Source organism: Drosophila bipectinata, chromosome XL (assembly GCF_030179905.1).
Source record: "Drosophila bipectinata strain 14024-0381.07 chromosome XL, DbipHiC1v2, whole genome shotgun sequence".
Lineage (NCBI taxonomy): Eukaryota > Metazoa > Arthropoda > Insecta > Diptera > Drosophilidae > Drosophila > Drosophila bipectinata.
The window spans coordinates 19,842,598-19,859,795 of NC_091734.1; the positions used below are offsets into that span (position 1 = coordinate 19,842,598).

Sequence of the window (17,198 nt, forward strand, 5' to 3'; positions counted from 1 at the left end):
GAATCCGTTAACAGATTCGATAGTGTGATTGTCACTTTGTAGCTTGTGCATGTGCCTAAAAAGTTTTTTTCAAAAGTCATTGTGCTCATCATTTCAGCCTAGTGCTCAGCTTTCATCATTACCGCCTAGACGTCCAATTCCTAATGTGGAACGTAGCTATTATTCAACCTCGGACTCCAATAAAAACTTTAAAGTTTTATTCCAAAAAAAGTTCTGAATTGAGGACCTTGTGCCGGATGATATTCCTTAATTCTTCTGCCTGCGATTTTTATGTAATCAGCCCTGCAGAAACCTGGCTCAATAACAAGTATAGCTCCTCTGAGTTCTGCGCTTCCTCCTCTGAGTTCTCGAGCTCAACTTGTATCAAGTATTTCGAAAAGACCAGGATGCATTCAGTACCCAGTGTGTGCGAGCAGGTGGTGTGATTATCACCACCCGTCTATCTCATGGCTTCAGGCTTCATCCCTACGCCCCTCTACTGGATCAGCTTGCCGTTTCAAACCAGGGCCAGTTTCTGTGCTAGAAAGTTGCATCCTAGCAAAGTTCACCAAAGTCATGAATTGTAATGCAAGATGATATGTTTAGTCTCGGCATCTCCCAAGTAAATAATATTTTTAATGATTTATATAAAGCTCTTCATATTATATTTTTAAATAACGTGGTTAAGAGTAAAGTAGAATTATGCAATGTACTATTAAGTCCATATGATATGCATCACATGCCGTTAGTAATTCATATTGAGATGTATAGTTGTTTGCCTTCTGCTTCACCCATCCATCTGAATGTTTCTAACGTGTTACTTATTAATGCCTCTATTGCAATTTTTAATTGGGCTCCCTTTTTTTAGATGGCTTATTTGATGAATGTCTTATCTAATTTCTGATTAATAATATTAATAATCGTTTTTAATATTATTGATACTAATAGTGTACTCACTCACTACGATGATCCTATAGGCTTTCAGGTATAGGTAGGATTGAATAGGTATACAAAAGGTTTGAAAAACTTTAACAGAAAGAAAAATGCCCCAGGATTTTACCCTGGGAAAAAAACTGGGAAAAAACTGAAAAAAATATTTCATTGTCAGATTTTGAGATTGATTTACGCGTGAGAATCTCCGGGGCGATCGGCATCCTGGCAGATGCTCGGCGACGGGGTATCTAGGCAGGGATCTTATTAAAAATGTATTTGAAAATCAGAGTGACAGGCGTGCAAGGTTTGTCAGCTGAAGGGAGAATTTCAGTCCTCCGCCGTCTCCTTGTCTCATTTAAAATTCATAAAGATGGAAATTATGATTTCGATGGCCGACGATAAAATGTCAGAGGCACAAGCAAAAAGCTTCTCATAGTCCCATTGCGTCTCTTCACTGACGAATACATGTAAGCGCAGGCTACAAGGACGGCAAGGATAGGAAGAAGCTAGAATAAAGAATATAATGCTAACCCAAGTAGTTTTAAACTAGAAAATTCCATGAATACGAGTGAGCGCGGACGTTTGGCAGAATATTGTGTTTGGCAGAATATTTTCTGGAATGTTTTTTTGTTACATTAGTGACAGTTACTTGTTACAGGAAGATATATCCAGAGTTTCCTCATGGTGCTCACGTAATCTTCTCCCAATAAACTTATCAAAATGTCTGTAGTGGGTAACTACAGTAAGCGGACTCTTGATATATGCACGGCTTATTCTATCGAAAATTATAGTTTCACAACAAAAGTGAAGGTTTTAGATCTAGGTGTCTTATTCGACAGAAAATTTAAATTTGTTGGTCAAACATGGTAATTTTTGCTGTTCATATAAACTTTATACTGCCTAAAGCGTATGCTATACTAGGCTTTGTGAAGAGGCACGTGAACCAATTTAAAAGTCCACACTCGAGCTTTAGCGTCTACGCTGTTTCGCATTTGTTCGGTCAAGACTGAAATATGCTTTAATCATTTTGAATCCAACCGCTTAAGTTCGCTCAAAAAATATAAAACGGCTCCAAAAAATTTTTTTTTATTTTGCTCCTCTGCTTCTACTGTTTCATGATCCTTTACCCTCATACCAGAGCCGCTGCCTTCTTCTTAATGTTTGCACGTTGAAGGATCGGCTTACCTTGGCAGCTTAAACTTTTGTCAATAATATAGTCTCTTTTTTAAATTATTAAACATTGCTTTCATTTCTTGAATGTTATCTTTGCGAGACTAACAAGAGGTGTATCAAACCTTGATACAGACTGAAACAGAGTTAGACGGCCCTAAAAATCAATCGATCAACCCAGCAATCGCTGGGTTGGGAAGTCGTTGCGTCGCAGGCGGGATTTGCTAGAAACCCGAGTCAATATAGTCTCTGACAACAATGGGACCTAACTCTTTACCACCTAGCCTCCGAATTAAGTGGGGCTCTGATAATGGAGTTTTTAAATAAGGCATTTATTGGTATTTATAATGACTTAATCAGAAATTTATTTAAGAATTTATATGTTGGCGAAAAAAATTAAATAAATACCAATTTATGAGATTTGTTTGGCATTGGAAGCAATGAAATCACTTTGTGACACACTTGGCCTTTAATTTTGAAGGTGGCTATAAATTGTTGGCCGTTTGCAGAAATATTGTTAACTATTTTTGTTGCTCCAAACGACATCGTTTGCAAGAATGAATTGAATGTACAAAAGTGACTTCAGGAACAGGCTAGAATCTGAATATGTACCGAGAAGTAAACCACGAAATGGTTCAGGTGGGGTTTCAATTTCGGGTCGTTGTACTATTCTGACGAGCAACACGTTCCAAATTGCTAATTTTTAAATTAAAGTGAATGACAATTAGGGATGTCGGAAATATATCAAAATATCGATATATCGATATATTTTCTCTTAAAAAAATATTATTATCGTGATATTTTTTGGGCAAAAATAGTCGATAATAATATTTTTGAGTTGGTGTTCTCCGATATTAGTTGCAAAAGAAAGGAAATATAGGTTTACTTGAGTATGCCATTTTGTATTTGGGAGACAAATCCGTTGGAATTCTGGAACTCACAAATTTCAACGATGCCGATGCTAGCGAAGGTTGCTTTAAGTTTTCTTATCACGCCTGGAAGTTCGGTTCCATCTGAACGGTTGGCTTCTGCCATTAAATGTGTTGTCTGTGACTCCCGTAGTCGAATGACATACCGGCATATAACCGAAAGAGTTTTTTTTAAATCATTGAAGAAAGATTTATTTTGTAATTAAGAGCATTAAATAAGAGAATTAAGTAATTAGCATTATTAAGTACATATTCCATGAATTCCATGAATTCATGAATTCATGAATTCATAAGTACATTCCATATTCCTTTTTTTTTTGTATTAAGTTTTTTTTAAACTTTTTTTTAAATAAATTTGAATACAATGTCCTTAATAATTTTGTTATTTTTTATTTCAAAGAACTTAAATAAAAGTTGCTTGAGAGTGGGTATAAATATTTGTTGTTTTTTCAATTCACTTTTTAAATAAAAAATATGTCTTGTTTGCAGTTCATGGTGGATGACAACACATATTAAAACCTTTTTTTAAATTTAAAAATAACCTTTTTTCAGTTTTAGCTGACTATAAAAAATATCGAAAATACTCGATATGTCGATTTTTTTTGGTGATGTTTCTGAATATTATCGATTGATATTTTTTTCACAGCAAATATCATCAATACGATATTTTTTCAAAAACCAACAACCCTAATGACAATACAGGCCTTCTTTTTTTCAAAGTACCAATAATCACTTTGGAATGAGCATCAGGGTCGTACTAGAAAGCTAGTCGAAGAAATGACCCTGATGTTAATTCTTTAAGAACTTTTTGTCATTGTTGGTCAATTCTTCTACGTTTAAAAATTATGAATCTACGCGTTTCTTTTCGATGTTGTCTTTTGTTTATTTTGTTCATCTTCTGCTCCTTGTGATTGACTTAGCTGCATTATTCATTGGAATTGGATAGAGAAGATTGGCTACCTTGGCACAAGAGTGTTGCGCAATCGATTATGTGGCGTTTCTGGGTATAGTGACTGGGTATAGCTGTGTCGTCTGCAAACGCTGAACATATATGGATGGATATGGATATGGATATATATCCGCCATAAGTAATCGAAGCTTAGCAAGAGAAGCTCCGAGAATGCAGTTGTCTATAATTACGTGGTATTATTATGTTATGGTAATACGTGGTATTATTACTAGCTATTATTAGCTAGTGTGCAGCAGCTCAATGCGAAACCAGCAAAGCGTATGCGAAACTGAGAGAAACAAACAAAACAGAAAATGCTTATAAGTCCGCCGCTGCTCATCCGTTTCAGTCTTTCAAATTATTAAGTTTCATCTTTGGCTCTTTGGCCCAACAGCTAAAAGCTCCAGAGACTAGGGCCTACTCCAGGTATTAAAAGTGCAAAGAAAAGCAGGAACAGCAGCAGCGAAGGAGCAGCAGCAGCTGCAATAATGGTGCCCGTGAGCGAGGAAAAGTGAGGATCCAAATCCGTTTAAGGACAAGGAATAATTTTTATTTTATAAAAAAACCTTTTAGTAAAGATTTTGTAACTAGATTCTTGTCAGACAACTTCTTACAATTAATTCGGTGAAACAATCCTACAAACTCTGTGAGCTAGCCGCGGAAAATTGTTGCGAGCAAAGAGAAAAAAAATAATTCGTTACACCTGGCTCCCGAAATTCGTCATTGCAGTGAGTCTAGAAGTAGCAAAGTATATAAATGGGGAGAAAGAACTAAATATTCACGCTTAGAATGGAGGAGTTGAGCGAAGTTTGCAGAGAGCTGGGCCTACCAGCAGACGGAGCCGTGGGACCTATGAATTCTCTGGTAGTGAAGTGGGTCAACGAGACCAAAGACGACGAAATGCTAGCGCTGTCGCGCGGGTTAAGCGGGCACAGAGAGAGTTTGGCGGTACCAGAGCCGGAACGAGCATGGAAATACAATCAAGGAAACCTTTCCTGCCTGGTTCAGGGGGACTAGGTGAAAGTGGCTAAATAGGTGCGAGACTGGTCATTTCGGATCGACCAAAGAGGAGACCCGTTGGAGTTCCTGGACAATAAAACATATTCCGCGATCCCGAGGCCCAGGCCAGAGTTACAGCCAGACAAGGCACAAAGATGGTTCATAATAAGCGATAAGGAGTGGCCAACGTGGATACAATTCAAGGCGAGTTTTGAAAACTATTTCCTTCCAAAAGAATATTTTGAGAAGTTGGCGGATCAGGCTCGTCAGCGAAAGCAGCGGCGTGGGGAGCTGTTCAAGGAGTGCATGGTGGACCTTCAACCCCTAATGAAGGCACTAGCGAAAATCACGAAAGAGGTGACGAAAGGCTCTTAGAAAACTGCATGCGACGCTTGGGCCGTATGCATCCACATTCACAAAGGAGGTGATGGATCTGGCCGAAGAGTTCAAAAAGTTGGTAAAGAAGGAGGAGACTTTTAACGAACAAGTCGCCACAGAGTCACGTTGGAAAGGTGTCAGAGAGGAACTCCAGCAGGTCGAGCCCACAAGGTACCAGAACGATAGATGGACCCAGAAAGAACAGAGATACGAGTTTTACCCACCAGCCATCCAAAACAGTTAATGGATACCAAGGTGGCACAGGTGAAAAAACCCAGAGCACCCCAGGACAAGAATGTATGTTGTAACGCTTGTATCTTTCAAAAGAAAGGGAAAAGGGAAAGGTGCGCCATCTAGGAGAGAAGTTTCAGACTAGAAACGGGCACAGAGAGATTAGGAGGAGTGCAACCGGTTAAAATGGCAAATTTTCCGTTGGGGCATTGTCTCACCGGGCAAAGGCCATAGAGGGATCAGCGCCAAATTTCGGGGCATTCATTCCCTCAGTGCATCTCCTCTGGTTTGGTTGAGTGGATTTTTTTTCATCTAGTAGTGGATTTTTTTTATGTGGTGCAAAAAACGATAAACCAGGAGCTTGTGTCCAAGGGCAAACATAGCGAAAAGGAGCCCACCGTTTTTGTGGCCAAGAGCGAATCCGTCGAGGTAAGGAAGGGCGACGGGTCAGTTAGGAGTTCTTGTCAAATTTTCTCTTGCGTGACTAGGGTCGGCAACAAGGTAGACACTACCGGGGGGAAAACTGGAAGCCCACGGCGCAAAGCAGCTGGAGCAGCGTTCGCCGGAAGAGTTCCAGTTGGTTCCAAAACATCAAGAGATACCCCAAGACCAAAAAGCTGGGGGAAGAAGAACAAAGAAAAAGACTCGGTCAGCGGGCTTGAGTTTTACTCGATAGGCCCACCATCGAACCTTTGGCTCAAACAGGTAGTTTGGTTCTAACCGCGCTTGGCAGAGCGTATTTCCTCGCCGCGAGCTTTGTGAAAAAAAAAATCGAGAAAAACTACCAATTTTCCGGAGGGAAAGCGACCCGAGTGTGACCCGTGGTACATCGGAGGCGTCCGGCGACCCCAGCGCGGTGAACCGGAGTACTTTCACACGGAAAAACCAGTACCGCCGAATCCACGTGGGATTTCGGCATGAAGTTAGGTGCTAGATTTTTTTTTTTTTACTAATTACTCCTCTCGGGAGCTTAGGGCCTCTACAAGGGCTCTCCACCTAACTTTATTTGGCGCTGTTTGCTTTATTGTGTCCTAGCTGATATTCTTCCGGGATATTTCTAGGAGTGCTGTACGGCGCCAGGTCATCTTTGGGCGCCCCACTCTTCTGCTTCCTTGTGGGTTCTATTCCAGAGCCATTCTTACGATGCTTGCTGGTTCCTTCCCCAGAGCGTGGCCAATCCATTTCCATTTCCGTTTCTTTATTTGCTCCTGGATTGGGACCTCTCCTGTACCCCAAGTATTATTCTCAGGCACTTATTGATGTAAGCCTGCAGCTTCATCAATATCCTTTGAGTGGTCAGCCACGTCTCCGATCCGTATAGCAGTATGGATTTTACACACGAGTTGAATATGCGCAGCTTTGTTTTTCTGTTTATCTGCTGGTTTCTCCATTCTCGGTGTAGTCTTCCAAATGCAGACCTCGTTTTGCGCAGTCGGTTCTCCACATCACTTTCCACTCCATCATTTGATGTTATGATCGTACCGAGGTAGGTGAAGCTGTCGACGAAGTCGATGGTATTATCTCCGATTGTGATTTTGTTTGTGTTGGAGTTGTTGATCCGCATAGCTTTCGTTTTTGATGCGTTGATCTTTAAGCCTACTGCGCTGGCTCGCATCTCGAGGTTCCTAGCTTTGGCTTGAATGTCTTCGAATTTGTGAGCTAAGGGACATATGTCTTCCGCGTAATCCAAGTCTTCTAGATGTCGGGTGAAGTTCCAAGTGATTCCGCGTCTGTTCATGCATACTTCTCTCATAATTTCGTCGACTACCAAGTTGAACAGAAGTGGTGATAGAGGACATCCTTGCTTGACGCCTGTGTTCGTCTGAAAGGGTGCACTAATTTTCCCGTTGTGCAGTACCGCCAGCTCAGCATCATCATACATAGCTTTCACTATGTTTATGATTTTCACTGGCACTCCCTTTCTTGCAAGTGCCCTCCATATCGCTGCTCTGTCTACCGAATCGAATGCCTTCTGGAAATCTATGAAAAAGAGGTACAGCGGCGAGCGCCATTCCACAGTTTGTTCGGTTATTGCACGTAGTGTGTTTGCCTGGTCTACGCAGCTCCTGTGTGGTCTGAAACCTCCTTGTTCATCTCGTATTGTTGGCTCTATCTTTTCCTGAAGGCGTTCGTTTAGTAAAGTGGCTAGTACCTTGTAACTTGTGTTCAACAGGGTTATGCCTTGCCAGTTGTTGCATTCACTGAGGTCTCCTTTTGTACGGTCATTTTCGTTGTCGTAATGTTCATTACGTAATGTTAGTGCATACCACAACCCTACAATCGATACCTGCTTGATGTCTATCGATCTCGAGACCCCGGTCCCTTTGGAAAGCGGGACACCTCTAAGCTTCTTCCAATTATTACGACTGAAACACATTTTGTTATACTGCCAACATTGTTTGATCTCTAAAATCAATTCAAATTAAATTCAGTGACATACTTGAAACAAACCCTGTGTTTTTATAAAACGGCAACAGCAAAGTCCCCATAGCAGACTTCTGCTAATCATTGACTCCCGTATTCTATCGGCGCAGTCACAACATTTTTGGTGGCACATGAGGGGAACCTGTTGTTAAATGTGCCAATGAATGGAATTTGGATCGCTGCGCGACGAATAACGGACAAAGGAAGGAGAGATTGCTGCGAGACGAATAACGGACCAAAGGAACGACGAATTGAAACTGGAAACTGCTACACAGACTGACTGGAAGCCGGTGAGTGTTTGTATGTGAGGGCTGTGATTTCAAGCGTGCTGTTGTAAATTCAATAAAACTATGGGTATCGACGATGAAAAGACAGGCACACAAGCCAATCCTTCCCCATCCGACCAGTTTGCTGGTTTGCACGCGAGACAGAAGGATTTATGGAACAGGTTGACGCAACTCGAGCGTAACTTCAAGAAGGATAGCCAATCCCGAAAATCCAAACATTATTTTCTTCAGCGACTTAGCACGTTAAAGGATTTGTCCACCCTGTTTGATGCGAATCACCAACAATTGGTCGATCAGCTGTGTCCCAGTCAACATGTATATTTCTCAGACAACCTATACGAGCGGTTTGTTGAAGAGCACCAGCACATCTTCTGCAACATCTCGGAAGAATACGACAACAAGTTCTAAGTGATAGCCCAAGGTTCCCCACCAATCGAGTCCGTCACTCCAATTTTATCATCCAACATTTCGCTTCCGAAGCTTCCAGTTCCACGATTTTCGGGAAGCTTTACGGATTGGCCCTCGTTTTACGATGTTTTCCTACAACTCATCCATGACAACAACACTCTCTATAACATCCAGAAGTTTCACTTTCTCAAGCAGGCCTTGCCCGAAGGACGGGACCAGGATGTCAGTCAAATGGCATTAACGGATTCTGGGTATACGGTAGCCTGGGATCTCCTCGTCAAGCGCTAACACAATCCACGTCTCCACTTTATGCACACCATGGCGGCACTGTATGGTCTTGAGTCGGTTCCCAAGGAAGCTGCAGAAGGTATCAGGCGCGTGCTAACCCTGGCTAATGTTTGCATTAGTGATCTTCGACGCTTAAAAATAAACATTGATTCCTGCGATCACTGGCTAGTGCATCATCTGTTAACCAAACTACCAAGCAGCACTACGCAAGCGTGGGAGCACTCATTGGGGAGCTCCACCGTGATTCCAACCTTTTCGATGTTGGAGACTTTCCTGCTGGAGCGCTTAGTTAGCATCGACCTAATCGAAAATCGAAATCAACCACTTGGAACTCGTTCAGCACCAGGACAATCTTCTCATCCACGTGCGCCTAACCGATCCAACTTCAATTCCACTAACCGCCACAGTTTTCATGTGACTACGGAAATGGGAGCACCCCAGTGCACTCTCTGCCAAAGAAACCATGTTCTCCGGAGATGCCCCAGTTTTCTCGCGAAGGATTGCTTTGCTCGTAAGACGATCGTCGATCGCATAAAAGCATGCCTCAATTGTCTCAGCACAGGCCACGCGCTAAGTCACTGCGGCAGCACTCGCAATTGCTTACAGTGCGGCCAACGCCACCATACGCTACTGCATTTTCCGAACATAGCAACCCAGCCTACCAACTCTGCCCTATCGCGACAGCCAACGAACGGTGTCCATAGCGCGCAGGGCACCCAACAGAGCGTAGCATCCCGCTCATCTGTTTTGTCTTAACAGCACAGCCTAGCCCCCGGCTTAACTGCTTCGAACGAGACGCAACTCCTCAGCGCAGTTGCCACCTATCAAAATCCATCCACCACGATTCTCGCCACGGCCCTTTTCCGAATTGTCAACGACCAAACGGGACAATCTGTTTTAGCCAGAGCGTTGATTGACCATGGCTCGGAAGGAACACTTATCACCGAAAGCTTAGTACAGACGCTGGGTCTCTCACGCACCCTTATATCTGCGGAAATAACAGGGATCGGCGACTCCTTTCACAATCGTTGTCGACATAGTACCAATTTTATCCTAAGCTCGATTTCAGGTTCCCAGTTCACATCGTTTGTATCCACTGCATTTATTCTCCGTACACTTACAGGGCACCTTCCAAAATCGGATGTCGACCCTCGCTCATTCCAACACCTTAAAGGATTGCAACTCGCCGATCCCAATTTTGCCCGCTCCGGTCGTATTGACGTGCTTGTGGGCGTTGATCTTATTCCACAATTGATGCTCCCAGAAATTCGACGAGGAACTCATGAGGAACCAATCGCACAAAACACTCTTCTTGGTTGGATTGTTTTTGGACCAGTGAGGAAATCCATGACACACTCCATCACTGTCCGTTGTAACACCACGACGCTTGACCATGTGGTGCAAAGGTTCTTCGAACTAGATAGCGTGCCGTCTGAACGCCAACTCACCACAGAGGAACGATGGTGTGAAGAACACTTTCGTCAAACCCATGTTCGACAGCCCAACGGGAAATACATGGTTCGCTTACCACTGAAAACCTTGTTCGATCCGTCACAAGTTCTAGGCCGATCAAAACATATAGCCTTAAATCGTTTCTACACACTAGAGCGAAAATTGCAGCAGCGCGAAAAGCTTCATCAACAATATCTCCAAGCAATCGAGGAATATTTTGACTTACAGCAAATACAAGAAGTCACTACAAGCGAAGACAGTCACTGTCATATCAACACAAATGGGAAGCTCGGCGTCTTCTGCAGCACGATTCCACACCATGCAGTCCTGAAGGAGGACAGCCTGACGACTAAGCTCAGGGTAGTCTACGACGCCTCTTGTAAGAGCTCCAACGGGAAATCACTGAATGACATTTTATGTACTGGGCCAGCTCTACAGAACGATTTGGGAGGAGTGATACTAAATTGGCGTTGTTATCGCTATGTTTTCGTGGCGGACATCCAAAGGATGTACCGATGTATCGAAATGCATCCAGAGGACTCTCAATTCCAGCGCATTTGGTGGCGTGACAAAACCGGAGAGTTAAAAGAGTTCCGTCTCACCACAGTTACCTTCGGAACAGCATCAGCGCCATACACAGCGATTCGGGTGATCCACCAAATAGCTCAGGACGAACGAGAAAATTATCCGCTAGCAGAAAAGGTACTGAAAAATGAGATTTATGTTGATGACGTACAAAGCGGCCATGAGACCACGGACGGTGCCATTCGAGTGCGAAACGAAGTCATAGCAGCCCTCCGCTCGGCTGGTATGCATCTTCGAAAATGGGCAGCGAACCACCCGGCGTTGCTTAGCGATATTCCTAAAAAAGACCTCTGCAACCACTCAATCTTCGAAATGGACAATAAAGACAGCATTAAAACGCTTGGACTGTACTGGCAGCCAAACCCGGACGTCTACGGATTCAAAATCCATTTCTCGATCAATCCCACACTTTCGAAAAGGGCTCTTTTATCAACAGTGGCACGGCTCTTCGATCCATTATGATTTTTAGCACCCTTGATAGTCATGTCAAAAATTCTCTTCAAGGACGTATGGAGCTTTCGTTTGCAGCAAACTGATGGCACTTACCGTGCACTCGATTGGGACGACATGCTACCAGAGTCTTTGGCAGCGCGTTGGCAGCGATATCTCGAACATCTTCCAGAAGTTCAACACATTCGCATACCACGCTGGTTCGGTTGCGATTTCAGCAATGTGATATCTCTTCAATTGCACATGTTCTCCGATGGGTCGTCCCTCGCGTATGCAGCGTGTGCCTACCTTCGAGTACTCGACACTGCTGGAATTATACATACACACTTAGTCGCAGCTCGCACTAGGGTGACACCAACAAAGCCTCTCACCATACCGCGAGTGGAGCTTTCCGGAGCAGTTCTAGCTACCAAACTCGCCAAAACTTCACGTGCCTCAGATGCGGGTCACAGTGTACTACTGGTCTGACGCCATGATCGTGCTTCACTGGATATATGGAGATCCATGCAGGTGGAAGACTTTTGTAGCCAATCGAATTGGCAGCATCCAAGAGGTCAGCTCTGCTTCACAGTGGGGTCATGTGCAGGGCCGTAGCTAGAGCCTCGGGGGCCCTGGGGCAACAAGTAAATTTTGGGCCCCCTATACGGAAGTCTTTTGTCCCGGCGGGGCCCCTTCCCTTCGGGGCCCTGGGGCACCGCCCCACCTGCCCCATGCTAGCTACGGCCCTGGTCATGCGTCTACACAGGACAACCCTGCGGATTGTGCAACGCGCGGTTTAACCCCACTACAGCTCGCGCAGGATAAGCTCTGGTGGAGCGGCCCAGACTGGTTGCAGGAACCCGAAGATCATTGGCCCAAGGTAACTTTTACTTCTCCAGATCCGAGCACAATCTGCGAGGACCAGGCAGCAAAAGTTATTCACGCTCACACCTGCGCATCCACTGATTCCTTTGTTGAGTCATTTTCGTCATACAGTCGACTTGTATTTTCCACAGCATTCATTAATCGCTTTATCTATAATACTCGCTGCAAAAGGGAGGCTCGGCTTTCCGGACCAATTAGCGTAAAGGAGTTTTCCAAGGCAATGTATACTCTGGTTAGCGTTGTCCAACAGGAAGCATTCTCTCACGAACTGTCCAAGTTGCAAGCAAACAAATCGCTCTCAAAATCTAACAAGCTTAGCCAACTGTCGCCATTCATAGATGCCCAAGGGATCCTCAGAGTGCGGGGCAGACTTCGAAACGCTTTGCAGCTCACCACTCAACAACGCACGCCCATCATCCTACCGAAGTCACATCATTTTACGGACCTCGTCGTAAAAAACGCCCATCTGAACACCATGCATGGGGGAGTGCAACTGACCCGTGCGATCATCCATCAGCAGTTTTGGATCATTAATGGCAAACTAGCGGTAAAAAGAGTTCTCCGACAGTGTGTGGCTTGCTTTCAGCATCGCCCTAAACCCTCTCGACAATTAATGGATGATCTTACCATACCATCGTGCTAATCCGCCGAAAAGAGCGTTCGAAGCTACAGGTGTGGATTACACAGGATCTATCGATGTCAAGGCCTCGAGGTTCAGAGGACACACTACATACAAGGCCTATATTGCAGTATTCATTTGCCTCGCCAGTAAAGCTATCCATTTGGAGCTGGTGACAGGACTAACAGCACAACATTTTCTCTGGGCTCTCCAAGGGTTATTGGACGCCGCGGTTTTGTGCGGCACATGTACAGTGACTGCGGCACAAATTTTATAGCAGCAGATAAATCCCTACAGTTGTGGTCTAACGAGTTCCGGCAGGAAATCAACCAGACAGTCGTCCCAGAACTCACAAAGCGCTATATTCAGTGGCACTTTAACCCCCCACACAGCCCAAACTTCGGAGGACTTTGGGAGGCTAACGTCAAAGCCGTAAAGTCTCATCTTCATCGTTCCTTCAAAGGATACCCAATGACTTATGAACAATTATCAACCGTTCTTATCCAGATCGAGGCCTGTCTTAACTCTCGGCCATTATGCCCGTTAACCGAGATATTAACGATCTGCAAGTATTGACTCCAGCTCATTTTCTCATCGGAGACTCCATGCAATCGCTTCCTACCCCCAGTGACAAGAAAAGGTGGAGCTCAGATTGGTTGTCTCACCATCAGGCACGCCCTAAGTGGAGACAAGAGGAAGAAAACCTACAGGTCAATGACCTAGTTATTATCAAGGACGACAGGAGAGGTCCAACCGATTAGAAACTAGGTCGTGTTATAGAATTACACCCTGGAGCCGATGGGATGGTACGAGTTGCAACAATCTATACAGGCTCGGGTACATATAAGCGATCAGTATCCAAGATCTGCAGATTACCCATCCCGAATTACACGGAAGCTAAAGTCGAGGAAGCTAATCTTGAACAATAGTGATACACGCATTTGATCTCACATCCATACCACAGCAAACATTTCACCTGTTTCTTTCAGTTACCATTAGAAGGATGTCTTAATGCTGGACCCAGCATTGCGGGGTGGCATGTACGGTCATTTTCGTTGTCGTAATGTTCATTACGTAATGTTAGTGCATACCACAACCCTACAATCGATACCTGCTTGATGTCTATCGATCTCGAGACCCCGGTCCCTTTGGAAAGCGGGACACCTCTAAGCTTCTTCCAATTATTACGACTGAAACACATTTTGTTATACTGCCAACATTGTTTGATCTCTAAAATCAATTCAAATTAAATTCAGTGACATACTTGAAACAAACCCTGTGTTTTTATAAAACGGCAACAGCAAAGTCCCCATAGCAGACTTCTGCTAATCATTGACTCCCGTATTCTATCGGCGCAGTCACAACACCTTTCTTCGGTAGCTTAATGATGATTCCTTTTTTCCAGGATGTTGGGATCCGCTCACTTTCCCATATATTATTGAAATGTGGATGCAGTGTTTCGGCCATTAGTTGCGTGTTAATCTGGAGAAGTTCGGCCGGTATGCCGTCATCTCCAGCCGCTTTGTTGCGTTTCAATTTCCTGATTGCAGCCTTAATTTCTCTAATTGATGGTGCCGTGGGTGATATTCTGAGGTTATTGCTCGGTACAATACTCCTGAAGTTATCTTGCGTGCTGCTCGGTTGTTCTGTGCAGCTGATCTCCACAAAGTGCTGTCGACATCCATGGAGTTGTGCCTCATCATCAGTAAGGAGTCTTCCATCCGGGTCCCACACTGGTTGGCACTGGCTGCCTATGGCAGCTTCCGGTCAGTTGAGTAATTATCTGGTACAATGAGCGCATGTTGTTCGTGTTGGCTGCGCTTTCTGCATTTTCAGCGAGCCTGTCCAGAAATTTTCTTTTGTAGGTTCTTGCTGATTTCTACACCATCTTGCACAGCTCTTTGTGTTCGTCGAGAGCTCTGCAGTCATGATCTGCTTTCGACTTTAGGCTGTTCCGTTTGCTGAATAGTTCCCAAGTGTGCGCTGATATCCATTCCGTGCGCCTGCGTTGTCGGGTGCCAAGCATCTCCTCCGCGGTGCTCCTCAGTATACTGCATGTTTGTTCCCATGAGTGATTCAACGGTTGTGCTGTCATCTGTTCAGGCAGCGTTGTGGCCATTCTGATGAATAGGTTGGAGTCATTCAGCCGTTGTACGTTAATGGTAGGCGGTCTTCTTGTGGTCCTGTTGACAGTGTTGCTATTTCGTCTGAGCTTGATTAAAAGCTCTTCGATTATCAGCTCGTGGTCACTGTCGATAGACGCACTTCTCCTATTCCTAACATCCATTATCGAGCGTTTCCTACTTATGCAGATGTGGTCGATTTGGTTGCGAGTATGTCCATTCGGAGAGGTCCATGTGTATTGATGGATTTCCATCAATAACCACCAATAACCAGTTGGAAGGTCTGACATAAGTCGAATAGCCTGTCACCATTATTGCTGCGTGTGCCAACACCATGTCGGCCCATAATTGTTTCCAATCCGTTGTTGTAGGGGCCGATTTTCGCATTGAAGTCTCCCATAAGAATTTTTATGTCACCTCTTTCGATCCTAGTGAGTGAGGATGTGAGGGCGTTGTAGAAGTCGTCTTTGATGTCATCGCTGGCGTCTTCTGTTGGGGCATAGCACTGCAGTATGGTGATGTGTCCAGCATTGCATCGGAATCTGGCAATGATGATTCTGTCGGATACTGGGCTCCAGGAAATTAGTGCCTGTTTGTACTGTTTGGACACATATATCCCGACTCCACTCCTGCCTCCATCATTGGTCCCGCTGTGCATCACTAGATTGCCGCTTGATGTTGTTGTTGTCCCCTTACCTCTCCATCTCATCTCACTGATGCCTGCGATTGCGATCTGCATTTTCTCCATTTCTCCTTTAAACTTCGCCAGTCTGGTTGGTTCCATTAAAGTCCTCACGTTCCATTGTTCAATTCGTGTCCGTTTCGATATGAGAATGGTCGTCAACGGGTTGGGGGGGTGGTTGGTTTCTTTTCTTCTTGTATTAGTTTCGTTAATCAATTGTTTTTCAGTTGATCCGGTGATTAGCCAGGTGCAACCTATCCCAGGGGTGGGGCTGCCACCTGTCGATATCTGGGCATACCGTTTTTCGACCTCACATGTTTAGTAGCATCGGAAAAGATACCCCTAAGCATAATGAAGCCGAAAAACTTTGGAGGTCATGATTGCCATGAGTGGGGTTTGAACCCACGACCCAACGCTTAGCGTTCAGCTACACTACCCACTAGGCATATGGGTTCCCAGGTGTTAGATTAAATAGTGTTAATTCTATTAGTGAGTAAGTTGAATGTTTTGTAGTGGATTATGGCCAAAACAGATTCCGAACTGAAAAAGGCATATGATATGATAAAGGAAAAATTGGCAAAGCGAGGTTTGATGTGGTAGTGGGGTTATACCTAACCTTTTTAAAAGAAGAAATAAAAAAAGGAGAAAAGAGAGAAAAAAATTAAGAATAATGATTTCCATGGCCCCAAATTGTGTTTCCCAATAGTGAATTTAATCTAAAATTTCAGCCACCTCCAGTCCGAGAAAGCGCTTTCGACGATGGATCTACCAATGCTGGGGTGAGTATGAAGGTACTTAGGTTAGGTTAGGTTGAGGCGGCGATGCGGGGCCAGTGACTGACCCCCCATCCACTTGAGCCGCTGGGGCTCCTTGTGATACAGCACAGGCAAGGGTCCTACAAGAGGACCTCTCCCTTCCTATCTACTGATAGCCCAAGAGTGTACTATCCTTCCTGCGGCGGCTCGCGGACCCATCCAGATTTACGGATGAAAGGTACGAGTCTGCGTGGAGCGATCTCCGCGAGGTCTGTTAGGTCCCTGAGTATTGCTGCGCCCAAGAATTTGAGTCGGCTGCGCCCCAGCGCAGGGCATTGACACAAGAAATGTGCGACTGTTTCTTCCTCTTCTACGTCCCCACAGCTCCTGCAGTAGTTACAATGTGGCACCGCTAGTCTAGCCGCGTGTGCTCCTATTTACCAATGTCCCGTAATGGCCTTGACCGCCAGACTACAGTCCTGCCTATTAAGGGCGATAAGCATCATTGACCTTTTCCCAGAGCGGATGGGCCATATCATGCGTGAGTTCCTGCAGTTGTGGAGATTTCTCCATTTTCTTAGTGATGCGCGGTCAAAGTGATTCCTGCATTTTAGCCTACACGTAGCTAAAGGATACCTACTGGTTCCTTCTCCGGTAGGAAAGGATTGGTAGTACCTGCTCTTGCCAGTTCTT

At 44.6% G+C, this 17,198-nt stretch overlaps 2 protein-coding genes across 2 annotated transcripts; one reads left to right on the forward strand and one right to left on the reverse strand.

Annotated features, from left to right (window-relative positions):
- The first annotated feature begins 9,005 nt into the window (after positions 1 to 9,005).
- On the forward strand, positions 9,006 to 11,474 carry LOC122321455 (uncharacterized). The gene is made up of 3 exons (XM_043211399.1): positions 9,006 to 9,263; positions 9,735 to 10,014; positions 10,099 to 11,474. The coding sequence occupies exons 1-3, from the start codon at positions 9,006 to 9,008 to the stop codon at positions 11,472 to 11,474; spliced, it is 1,914 nt and encodes a 637-aa protein (XP_043067334.1).
- Positions 11,475 to 15,321: 3,847 nt separating this feature from the next.
- Positions 15,322 to 15,816, reverse strand: LOC122321456 (craniofacial development protein 2-like). The gene has a single exon (XM_043211400.1). The coding sequence runs from the start codon at positions 15,814 to 15,816 to the stop codon at positions 15,322 to 15,324; it is 495 nt and encodes a 164-aa protein (XP_043067335.1).
- Between the last annotated feature and the right edge of the window lie 1,382 nt (positions 15,817 to 17,198).

Bases quoted from the DNA above. Each gene is read 5' to 3' on its own strand.
- LOC122321455 (XM_043211399.1), top strand. From the start codon at position 9,006: ATGGCGGCACTGTATGGTCTTGAGTCGGTTCCCAAGGAAGCTGCAGAA. The intron at 9,264-9,734 runs GTTAGCATCGAC...TTGTCTTAACAG, and splicing joins CTTTCCTGCTGGAGCGCTTA to CACAGCCTAGCCCCCGGCTT. The intron at 10,015-10,098 runs GTACCAATTTTA...GTACACTTACAG, and splicing joins TCACAATCGTTGTCGACATA to GGCACCTTCCAAAATCGGAT.
- LOC122321456 (XM_043211400.1), bottom strand. From the start codon at position 15,816: ATGGAGAAAATGCAGATCGCAATCGCAGGCATCAGTGAGATGAGATGG.